The 12,301-nt window shown below is 43.4% G+C and overlaps 1 protein-coding gene across 1 annotated transcript; it reads left to right on the top strand.

Annotated features, from left to right (window-relative positions):
- The first annotated feature begins 8,414 nt into the window (after positions 1 to 8,414).
- RPL36A (ribosomal protein L36a) lies at positions 8,415 to 11,123 on the top strand. Its single transcript, XM_060086844.1, has 5 exons — positions 8,415 to 8,525; positions 8,935 to 9,040; positions 9,243 to 9,310; positions 10,623 to 10,745; positions 11,053 to 11,123. Exons 1-5 carry the CDS (start codon positions 8,415 to 8,417, stop codon positions 11,071 to 11,073), a joined length of 429 nt encoding a protein of 142 aa, XP_059942827.1. The 3' UTR covers positions 11,074 to 11,123.
- Positions 11,124 to 12,301: the final 1,178 nt, after the last annotated feature.

Genomic DNA, 12,301 nt, shown 5'->3' with positions numbered 1-12,301 from the left:
CGAAGTGTGATGCCATCCACCTCAGCACCCTGTTATTCCCCATGGCTAACAGCAAAGAGCACTGGGGACAGACCCCTCACCATCTTCTAAGAACATTTGGCAAAGGAGGAAATGGTGGTTAAGTACAGGGGTAAGTAAGAGAGAATTCAGGATCTGGGGCACTTTCCTCTGCAGTATTCCTCTAGGCTAGAAAGGATATGTCCCTCTTAACTGACAACAGTACTTTTTCCCACATGAGGATTTTTCTCAGTTCTGCCAAGGTTTTCTTACATTTTCCTTTAAATCCTCTACAAGGAGACCTTATTTAACTGGTCGATTTCTAGAGTTGCCAGCTGTTTTTTTCCTTCAGGATTTTTCATTGTTAATGGGATGAAAGCAAAGGGTTTAGGCGGAACACCAACTCTTTATTCTAGGGTTGTTATTGCTTACTGTGAATATAAAAGTTTGCTTGAATGTACTGTCTTTTATATTGTGAAATATTGCAGATAGGCAGAAAGTAAAGAGAATAACATTACACTCATGTGCTCACTACTTAGCTCTGTAGAATCCTAACATTGTGCCATTTTGTTTCTGGTGTTTTGTTAGAAATGAAATACTATCCATACAGTCAAAACACCCTTGTGTACTCTTCCACAATCTTAGTTCCCTCCCTCCATAGAGGTTACCAATATCTGGAATTTGGCATTTATCATTCCTAGGCATGTTTTTATATAATTACTACATATGTAAGTATCCAAAAAAGACATTTAGTATTGGTTTACACGTTTCACATTTTAATATAAGTGTTACATACTCTTCAGCAGTTTACTTTTTTTCTCAATGTAATGTTTTATGATTTAATTATCTTGGCAGCTCTAGTTCATACATTTTAATTCATTTTGATATGTATCAGTATTCTATATGATGAATACATCACAATTTATTTATCCATTCACCTACTGATGGATATTTAGGTTGTTTGTTTTCGATTATAAATAATACTACCATGAACAATCTTGTACATGTGGTCATAGTTTTCCACTCTCAGAATGAATTCTCAGTTACTTAGACAATGTGGCAAACCCAGGTCTGGCTTATGTGTTGGACTATGCACTTCGTGTAATCCCTTGTTCCTTTTTTAGCCCCATCTTCCTGAGGCTTTACTATGAAATCTGGTAGACTTATCAATGGTCTCTCATTAGAGTAGAGTAGAGCTGATAGGCCTACTAAAAATCTCTTCTCAAGCCCAAGAAGCATCTCTCAGGTTTTGATTGAGATTTTGATTGAGAATTACCCAGTCTTGGAACCAGAAGAGAAGTCGTCATTAAAATATCGTACCCATAGCAACAAAGAGCCATAATTACTCTTGTTAAGTAAGTTCCCAAGAAGCTCTGTTCAGGCCCTAATGAAAGCTAATTATTTCATGATAAGTTTCAGGGTCAGTGCTACAGGTGACCAAATTTGTGGTGAAGACTTCCAGAAAAATCAGTTTTCTGGCTGCTGGCTAACCAGGGAAATTCTCATCTACTGTAATCATTTCTAAGAGGTCTCGGTGCTCTGGTCTTCTTCAGCATTTCATGTTAACATTTTACAATTTTCTTCTGTGGTTTTGGAAACTTCTGGGTCTGTCATCTCTTCTGCCCTGCACTAGAGACAATAGATTCTGGCCAAGTAATGATGAAAGGAGAGCCAGATAACGAATCTGCAAGTTTACACTGAGCATCAGTTTGGTGGTAATACTTTCAGCATTGTTCCTCTGCTCTGAGGGTGACTGCTGGGTTGTCCGTCTTTCACTCTGGACCCTTTGGCCTTCTTTTTCAATTTAGTTTTTATTTTCCCTGGTTTAAACATTTTATTTTTTCCGTCAATATCACAATAACACATGTTCATTATAGAAAATGTTTTAAGTACAGGGATATTAAAAAGAAAACATCAATTATAAGCTCATTATCCAGAGACATTAATATTTAGTCATATTTCCTTCCATTCTTTTTCTCTGCATTTTTCTGACTATATTTGAGATCATATTGCACATACTATTTGTAGTTTGCTTATTTTTCTTAACATTATCTAAGTATCCATCTATCTATCCATCCATCCATCCACCCAACACATATTGTCCTCAAAATATCTAAAGTTCTTGTTTAACGTTACTCCTGATTATTTCCCATGATATTAGGATCTCTATATAAGCATCATTTACCAAGTCAAAAAGTTTGTACATTTTGCATTTTGAAATATATTGACAAAATAGTTTCCAGAAACACTGTAACCAATTTCCACTCCAAATAGCAGTTTTGGAGAGCCTGCTTTTCCCACACTTTTGTCTCTTTTCTGCTCCATTTCTAATCAGTTTTTTTTTTTTTTTTACTGTTTCTATTGCAGACAGATATGTAAGGATGAGTTAATAGACTATAGTTCATTTTCATTTCTGGGAGTCAAGGCAGTGAGTAGAGCTTCTCCTTGAAGTTCAGCTAACTGATGCTAACCCTAAGGCATGTGGTGATGGCTCTCCAAGAGGGAGGTGGAAAGCCTGGGATCAAGGCTTTTGTGTTTCGAATGCTCTCCCAACACCATTAGTCAGTGCACAGGAACCTCCAGAGAAACTGAAAGTCACACGTGGCCCATTTGTTTCAGGGTCCTCAGAGGAGCTCTCTCTCCCCCTCCCCTGATGGCTTCATTTGCATAACCCAGCAGCTTTGGAGTGAATTAGGTCAAGGTCTGTCTCTAGCTTCTTACTGAGCACTACCTCACTGAAAATTCTAGCTCTCCCTTATTCCCAGGAGCTAGAAATCAGATATCGGCATGGCATCCATGGGCAAAATGCAGCAGGCATCTGATGACTCTTTGGAGAACACCCAAACTGGTTTTCAAAAGCCATATCTTCCCCTTATACCTAAGTCACTTCCTGGTATGGGTCTAGTCCACTGAAAGGAAACTCTCTATAGGAAATTTGCTCGAATGGAAATAGTAAATCATACTGATGATAATTTTAAATTGCACCAAGACCCTAGAAGTGGATGGAAAGTTGCACTATTTCTCAACTTGAGGCGTTTACAAAAGATTCTAAACAAATACATCACTAGCCATAAGCCACAGGAATTTGGACTTTAATGCAAGCAGATAGTTTAAATATTCTGAATATAAAAGGGGTCAGAATAGACCAGATAGGGCTAACACTAAGGGATCCTGTTTCAGTAGAATGCATTAGATTATTTAGGGTATTTGCATTTTGTGGCTTATTTGGTAGGTGACATTGTTTTATCAAATAACTGAAGCTCCAAGCGGCTGGAGCACCCTTGGTCAGGGGCTTGGCATGCAAAATGAGGGAAGGAGCAGAACCAGCACACAACTAACAGCACAGAAGATAACCCCTGAGCTGTATAGACCCCTGCCTCTGGGCTTTGCTGCTGCCCTGCCTCTGGAAACAAACAGCATGAGATAGAGACTTTGAGCTTGGAGAGCTGGGTAGCCAGGAAACTGGACAAGGATTCCATTTGGAGGTCCAGAAGCTCACCCAAGGATGTCTTGGTCAGGCCCAGCAATCCCTTTTATTTTAAATGCCACACTATTTGTTCTAGGCAGGTCCTCTGGGGACCTTTGCAGGTCTCAGGCAGAATAAAAATAATAGCAAACAGTGAGATAGGAGCACTGACTATTGCTGGGCCCTATTTTAACTACTTTACATAGATTAACACACTTACTGCTCACAACAATACTATGAGGAAGGCACTAGTCAAGTAGGGGGAAAGGGAAAAGGGAAAACAGGAGGGGAAGAAAGGGGCAAGAATAATTCAATGCAATTCCACAATTATTTATTAAGCACTGACTCTGTTTCAGGGATGGTAATGAACAAAATACAGGAGGGGATAAAGAAGAGGGGATACAGGTAGAGGAAGGAGGAGGATGGAGAGGAGGAGAGGAGAGCAAAGGAGAGAAGAAAATGATGAAGCCTAGAGAAAAGAGAGCCATGCACATGGCAGGCAGTGGTAATAGGAAAAAGCTTCCCCGCGACCTCAGGGGTTGGCCACACTGTCTGGGCTGAGGCTGAGGCTGCTTTTTTTTGGCCTAGCCTCTTACCCACTGTTACCACGAGGTTGGCGTACACAGTCCTTCCAAAAAGCCAGCTCTGATCCCAGCAATGTTGGCTCGATGCAGCCTGAGGCTTTACACCCTGGTTTTGCCTTTCCTTAGCTTACAGAGCTCAAAAGCCTATTGTGGCATGTGAATTTTGACCATTTTCTCAGACAATCTGCCTCTTAAAAATTCCTTCTTCTAAGGGTCTCATTGACACACGTATCCATTTCGGGTCTTCCGGCAATATTTGACCAAAGGGCTTATTTCTATCCTGGCTTATTTTGCCACCGGCAATAAATCTTATTTTTCTGCCAAATTGTGCAGAGGTGCCTCTTTCCAACATCTGCTACCTGTTCAGATGGTCACCTCATAGCTCTTTTTTCTCTTCTTGTTCCCCCCACAACCTCCTCAGAAAGGACCCTTCCAGCCCCTTCTGATCATCTGAAGAGACTGTCAGGACCTTGTGCTGATGACACTCCCACCCTCTGTCAGCCTCCTCCGCCAGCGGACTACATGGCACCAGCCACGCTTTCTATCTGGCCTTCAAGGGTCCCAAGGTCCCACGAAAGGTACTTGCTGCTGCTGCCCAGCCCTTGCCATGCCCCAGACCCACCTCAGTCCTGACTTTAATGCAGGTAGCTTCCCGGATGCATTGAGATGCCAGGACTTTGAAGGTGGGACTCGATCTCAGAAGACACTGGCCCTGGAGACATATTCTTACAGTCCAGAGAGGAAGGACAGTCTGAGCAAACCCCACCCTTTCACAGCCACTCAGTTCCCTTTTTTTGTTTCCTGACTTAAACCAATGTCTTTTTTTTTCTTCTTCTCAGCAGCATGGTATCTGGTTCCCTGCTGCTGTCCCTATTCCACTCCCCGCCCCAGCTGTCCCCGCCCTTCATTTGCTTGGGACCTCTTCAGTCTGCTCTGAAAGAACCCTTCTCAACATTACTGGGGCCACTGAGACTCTAGACTGGGCTGGGTTGAGCAGACACGTCCTCAGGCCGACCTCCCCGACGTAAAGGGCCGACATCGCTAAAGGACCGTGGAGACTTACAGAAAAGAGGAGAAATGCAGACATGTGGAGACAAAACAAAGGGACTGGCGAGGAAGGCCGTCTTTAGCTTCTCATATCCTCTAAGGCAGAGACTCAAGGCCACACGGTTAAACTTGCTAGTGAAGGATGGAGAGTGTTCACGAAGGGACCCCAAAGTACAGATCCTGACAGAGGTAGAGACAAGACTTCCCCCTGCTGAGTCATTTTCTAAGAAAGCATTTTTTTTTTCTACAGATAAAAATGTCCGAGTGTAAGCCCACATACTGACTTGTGTCCTTCCCGTTTTCTGTGGATGTTGATTTTCTCCATTTTAGATTCGGCCTCAAGGATTAACTCTTAATTTACAGCTTTCTCTTTAATCTTGTAAAACAATAAACCAGACTAGATGTGTTACTTGAAACCTGAATGTTTCATCAGCCACCTCCTAGCCTATGCTCTAGCAGCGATTTTCTCCCAGAGGACTCTCCTAGGAAATGCAGGCAGTACTGGCTGTAGACCAGGACGGCCACAGAGCCACTGGTGACTGATCTGCTTGCCCATCTTGACACATCAGCCACTGCCATATTTACTTGCCCCAGGTGCTGTATGTAGGAACAGATCATAAATCCCACTAGAAGAAGTCCATCAGACTTTTTAAGGGAACAGGATATATTTTTTAAAGTATTTTGTAGGATAGTAGACTAGTTAATCCTCACATTCACACAAGATAAAGGGGCAGCAAGTGTTGTATGATCTCTCTATTTTATTGACAATTTATATCCTTTCACTAGTCACCTCTGTTTGTTTGTTTGTTTGTTTTGCGGTATGCGGGCCTCTCACTGTTGTGGCCTCTCCCGTTGCGGAGCACAGGCTCTGGACCCAGCTGCTCCATGGCATGTGGGATCCTCCCAGACCAGGGCACAAACCCGCGTCCCCTGCATCGGCAGGCGGACTCTCAACCACTGCGCCACCAGGAAAGCCCCACTAGTCACCTCTGAATAGCTGCTCCAGTGGCCTGCCTGAGAGTTGGTCCCAGACATTCGCCTTCCCTCCCCTTTTCATCAGTCAGATGCTACTTGTTGTCACATGACCTGTCCTTTCTCAAGGTCCTTCTGGGGATGGAGACTGGGCATTGATGGGGGATCTAGACAAGGGAGAGCAGGACAAGGGAGAGGGGAAAGTAAAACTAGGCGAGTCTTCACCCTCTGCCCATGTGCACTCTCCTCACAGACTTGTCCAGGTGATGGAAGGACTGCACCCAAATAGTGCCAATATCTAGACATAGGAAAGTGAACAACCACTTACTCTGCGAGGCCAGGCCACATGTAGAGTCCTGTGTTCAATTCTGAGTTCCTCATCTTAGGGGAAATCAATAAGCAGGACCATGTCCAAACCAGAGACCAGGATTGGTGAAGGAATCTAAACCAAAGCCATGCCACATAAAGGTGTGATAGAAACAACTAAGGTTGATTAGACTAAGAGGGGCCATGTTCTCTGTCTTCATATTTCCATGTTACTAACATCAAAAACCTCTAGAAACTCCTCAAAGCCCAGTAAGACGGCATAACAGCCTGGCGAGAAGAAGGAAATGCTCTGAGCCTACAGGCTGGCTGTTTGGCAAAGAAACTTTTAGGAAATGTAGCAGGCAGTGGTAATGTTTTTATTAGCTCATTCCCAGAGACCGTCCAACAAAATAGAGCTGCTCAGAGAGTCAGTTCTGAACCTATGGGTGTTTCTGGAGGGTTATGCAAGCAGGAGACCCCAAGCTCTCATGGTTCCTTAGCCCTAATCCACTGAAACCTCCTCCTGCGTCCCTGCCCAATTCTGACTCATTATCATCCTCTACCCTGCAGATGCTCCTGCTTCCCCTGTGTGATTTGTGGTTAAGTGCAAGGCTGTGGTGTTAAACCACCTGGGATCAAATTCCAGCTCCATAAGATAACCACTGGTGTGACTTTGGGTAAGCGAATTTAAGGCCTCTCGTGCCTCAGTTTTCTCACCTGTTAAACACTAATAAATGTACATACCACCTGGGTTGTTAGGATTTGAAGAGGTAGTATGTAAGGTAGTTAGGAAAATGCATGGCATATAATAAGTGTTTGATAATTGTTAGCTATTATAATTACCAGGCCACACAATCATACCATATAATGGTAAAGGAACCCAAGCTCTGGAGTCAGATCACCCATGTTTGTATCCTGACTCCACTAAATACTAGCAGCATTGGACAAATCGTTTAACACCCTATGGCCTCAATTTCCTCATCTGTAAAATGGGAATAATAGTATCACCTACCTCTTAGAATTGCTGTGAGAATTTTTTTTTTTTTTTTTTGCGGTACGCGGGCCTCTCACTGCCGTGGCCTCTTCCCGCTGCGGAGCGCAGGCTCTGGACGCGCAGGCTCAGCGGCCATGGCCCACGGGCCCAGCCACTCTGCGGCATGTGGGATCCTCCCGGACCGGGGCACAAACCCGCGTCCCCTGCATCGGCAGGCGGACTCTCAACCACTGCGCCACCTGGGAAGCCCCTACTGTGAGAATTTTATGGGACAATTAATTTAAAATGCTCAGTACCCTGCAGTCTTTCTCTGCTGGACTCTCTTGAAACCTAGCACATGCCTTCTGCCAGGTATGCAGGGAAGTGAAGAAATGCTGGATACTTTCTATCTTTTGGCCTGGTTATTGCTATTGTTGGAGCTGAACAATTTCATCCTCACTTTTCAGAACCTAGGTCAGTCAACTTGCCTCCCTCAACAAAAGGGGGCTGTTTAATGCCGAGCATTGTTCCTTTCTTACAAAGTATTTAGTCTGTAATTATACATTTATGACATTGATTATTTGATTACTGTGTCCCTCCCCTAGAACAGTGGCCAACACAGAATAGGCATTCAATAAACACCTGTTGAATGCAACAACTAGCCATGTGATAGATGAACTAGAGCACTGGCTCCCTCCAAGCCTTCAGTGAACCAGCAGTTCACTGTGAAAGATGTTGTTCCCAGTGTCCTTGAAGGGGAACGGGAATGGGACATGGAGGTGGAGGGCTCCTCCACTTGACCGACCCTAGTCCTGGCTTCCCTCGGGTATAGGCACACGGAGGCCAGATGGTCTGGGAAGAGCACTGCTTCCTTCACTTAACGGCGCTACGCAGCAGTATCCACCAAAAGTGATGAAGTGAGGAAAAGTTGCAAAGCTGGAGGGAGGCGGGTGGAAGTTGAAGAGAGTGGATCAGCCTCAGCCGGAGCCCTTCCTTAAGCTTGCGCCCGCGACTCTGAATCGAGTCCTCTCAGCCGCCAGAGGGCGCGGCGCACAGAGCCTTAAACTCTATGGTCGTTCCCACCGACTCCCATGAGGAAGCGCGACCAGAAACCTCCTATATACTTCCGTTTACGGCCAGGCTTCTCTCTTTCTGTGCCGATAGCGCTCTCGCAAACATGGTAGGACCTTGGGGTGGGGCTCAGGCAACATCCAGTTTAATCTTTCTTTCCCGGTTGATGGTGCCTTCCCGGGATGCGTCCAGGCTCCTACGTGGACTCGTTGTACCAAAGAAACCCAATGTTGCCGCGATCGAGCCCAAAGGGACCGGGCTTCAGGGCCAGGAACTGAAGTGATGGGGTCAAAGAGGTAGACTTAGACAGCGGTAGAGTGAATATGTTCTCGTTTTAGTTTGGGCGCGGCGGAGGCCGCTGTATTTGAAGCACATGGGGCCGGACCACCTTCAAGTTGTGTGTTAGCGAGTTTGAGAGTTTAGTCCTCGTGGGATGCCTTAGCTTTAGCTGGGTCGGGTCGGGCGTTTTGTGCGGCTGGTCTGATAACACTGCACGTTCTGAACGGTTTATTTACTAGGTGAACGTTCCTAAAACCCGCCGGACTTTCTGTAAGAAGTGTGGCAAGCACCAACCCCACAAAGTGACACAGTACAAGAAGGGCAAGGATTCTCTCTATGCCCAGGGTAAGACGGGCATACGTGATTTGGTTTTAATGCGGCATTTGTGTTGTAGAATACACGAGCCCAGTCCTCCTTCCCTTCCCCACTTGGACATTGATATTTCTGCTGAAAAGCCCAAGATAAAACCGCCGAGAAGACTTTTCCACTTGTCTGTTGTGATTGGTTATGTTTGATAAACCCTGACAAATAACTTTCATTCTCCCAGGAAAGCGGCGGTATGACAGGAAGCAGAGTGGCTATGGTGGGCAGACTAAGCCGATTTTCCGGAAAAAGGTTTGTAGTGGTCACTGTTTGATACGCTTCCCACTTACTGTGGCAGAGACTTTCCATTTGTTTTTAGCCCACACATCTCTACAATATAGGTATGTGTTTTCATAGTTTCAGTGAAATTATCTCAATTACCTGCAGAGACATAACATCTAGTAGGCAGTGGAGCTGGAAGTTCAATCCAGGTCTCACTCCAGTCTACAATACTGCACTGCCTCATTGTTTTATGTTTTTTGTCCTCTTTTTGAAGAGGCAAACATCAAGGAATGTGCCCTGCCTTCCTCAGGACTGAAGTTTGAGGACACCCGTAAATCCTTTTCTTCGCCCTCTTCCTTATCCGTTGCCATGTCCTAACGAATCCTTAGCTCATGCTTGCAGTAAGAATTGTTCTCTTATTTTGCTTCTCAGTTCAGAAGTCTGCAGTCAGTCTGCTGCCTAACTCATGAAGTCTTAAAGCTCTTTAAAATAGCTATTTAGGTCTTCCACTGGCTTCCTGAATTCCCTGTTGGTCTCAGGCTGAATTTCTGAGTTTCTGTTCTACCTCAGGTGATTTGTCTACCCCCTAAAGTATACAGTGCTTGGAGCATAGCCTTCCCACGAACATAGCATTTCTTTTGGCACTTAGGTCCTCATTCAGCCTGGTTCCAGAAAGTATTCCAGAATGATTTTAGTGTTCATTTAGGTGCAATAAATGGTTTGATCTCTAGGTGGTGAAATGCCTTTTCACATTTGGGTAACTTGTTTAGGAGATAGGGACATTGTACTTAGGTTTCTGCTCTTTTGAGAACTTTCAAGAATAGAATTCTAACTATAGGAGCAGGCTTTAGAAGTTGAGTATTTGTGGGGAGTTAAATAATACAGTTGAATGCACATAAAACCTAGATGTAATTGTGGGTAGTCTCCAGAGAATAGATATTAAGTAGTACTTATTAAGTCTTATTTAAATGGGTTGTGAAAGTTGTGTTTATTTCATAGTTGCATGGACTCAGTTGACCCATTTTTGGGTGTGTGGAATACTTAACCACCTAGAGCTGAAAGGCCAGGGTGGTGTGATGAATGCCTATTTGATAAGAAGCCCTCTAGGATGTTTGATATGAGTGAAGAACTTGATGTCAGTTAGATAATCTGCCACCATTTTCTCTTAAATACACTGATTTTCACATTTCTGTTTTCTCCCTATAGCTGAAAACAGATTGTCACAACTCTTAAACTTTGCAGAGCTTTGCCTTAAGTAGTACTTGACCCAACAGAGTCATATTTTTGAAGAAGGATTTTCTGTAGTGATTTATGAAGGCTTTGACTTAATTTTATTTTCCAGGCTAAAACTACAAAGAAGATTGTGCTGAGGCTTGAATGTGTTGAGCCAAACTGCAGATCGAAGAGAATGCTGGCTATTAAGAGATGCAAGCATTTTGAGCTGGGAGGAGATAAGAAGAGAAAGGTAGATAATTATGGGGTGGAAGGTGCAATATTTTCTCTATGGCTTTATTATGTTGAGAGAGGTGAACATTTCTGCCTACTCATTTTTGTGGCATCAAGATCAGGGGAAATCCTCTCAAAATAACTAAACTAGATCCATAGCCCGAAGTATTTTGGTGTTGGTTTTGACATGAGTAGGAAGGGGAGAATGAGAAGACTGGCCTTAATAAAGGATGGTGATCCCTTTAGGAATAGACGCTGTTCTTGATGGAGCAAAGGTTCTTTGCAAAATACAAAAACTCACCTTTTTTCTTCCTGTTCTATTACAGGGCCAAGTGATCCAGTTCTGAGCTTCATATTTTGTTTTGTTATGAAGACAATAAACATTTGAGATTGTTGACTTCGTTTAGTTTCAATTGTTTATTTTTTTGGAAGGGAAATTAACTAGTGCCATGAATAAAATTCTCCTTGGGAAATTTATGCTTGATGGTTCTGGATACTTATTAGGAGTTGAATCTGACTGGTTGAATTCACATCAGATGCTATGATGGTCTAATTTGCACTTTAATCACTTGGGACTTAATGGGATTCCTTTTGTTAAAAAGCAAAGGCTGTTATTGGTTATCATGGGACATAAGTAGAGACCTGAACTCAGGGCAAATAGAATGAGATCAGTAACAATTACATCCATAGTGAATATGAGGTTCACCAGGAGTGAAATAATTTGTCTCAAATAATGTCTTCTACTAAAGTCACTGAATGAGGAATTTCAACCCGGTTCTCTAGGCACAGCATACTATATTATATATGTCATTAGACTTATTTTCATGCCCCCTAAACATTTTTATATACTTCCTCACATTTTAAAGTAGATATAAATTATTTTCATCATGTTGAAATAATTGCAAAGGATAGAATTTCTAGTGAAACTCCCCAATGGAACCTGTGGGGGATAACTGTCCATTTGGTAAAATGCCTAGTAGTTGGAATCCTCTTTGTATACTATTGTATGCTTCATTCTTGTGCTGAAAAACTCTGGATGTGAAGCAAATAAGCTACACATTTTGGTGACTGGAAGCACATCTCAATGAGAGCAGTTTTCTTCCAAGTTAGTTTCTGTGGTTGAATTGTCTGGATTTACCAATTCTATTCCAATTTTTATTAACTGACAATGCTTTAGCCCTCCAATTTTATTGAAAATAATTGGTAATCACCTGACAGGCAAAGGGATTGTTACAACATGCACTTTGTATTTTGAGTGGGCCTTTTGTGCCCTGTTCGCTTTTATACTGTCCCGCATTGTGGATGGGTGAGATGAATACACCCTTTTTTGCTTATGTGGGAGAAGGGTGATAGTAAAAGGGGAGGTGGGGAAGGAGCAGGCCTGAAGCACTGACTGCAGCTTGGTCCTCAGGTAAACCAATTGGAGGAAAAGCAAGGAATTAGAGTATCTGGAAATTGCCTCAGTAACTCATTCCTCCATATGCCAGTTTGAAGTTCATTGCCTCATCATGGAACCTCAAGAGATACGGCAGTTCATCTTAAAGTGGAGGGGGCCTTCTGGCCAGAGGTTCAGTA

Source organism: Mesoplodon densirostris, chromosome X, assembly GCF_025265405.1.
Source record: "Mesoplodon densirostris isolate mMesDen1 chromosome X, mMesDen1 primary haplotype, whole genome shotgun sequence".
Classification (NCBI taxonomy): domain Eukaryota; kingdom Metazoa; phylum Chordata; class Mammalia; order Artiodactyla; family Ziphiidae; genus Mesoplodon; species Mesoplodon densirostris.
Note: the sequence above shows the minus strand (reverse complement) of the source record. Positions and strands in the feature narration are given on the sequence as shown.

Excerpts from the sequence above, each read along its gene's own strand:
- RPL36A (XM_060086844.1), top strand. The coding sequence starts at position 8,415 with ATGGTCGTTCCCACCGACTCCCATGAGGAAGCGCGACCAGAAACCTCC. Across the intron at positions 9,311-10,622 it reads AGCCGATTTTCCGGAAAAAG|GCTAAAACTACAAAGAAGAT; the intron begins GTTTGTAGTGGT and ends TTTATTTTCCAG. Across the intron at positions 10,746-11,052 it reads GAGGAGATAAGAAGAGAAAG|GGCCAAGTGATCCAGTTCTG; the intron begins GTAGATAATTAT and ends GTTCTATTACAG.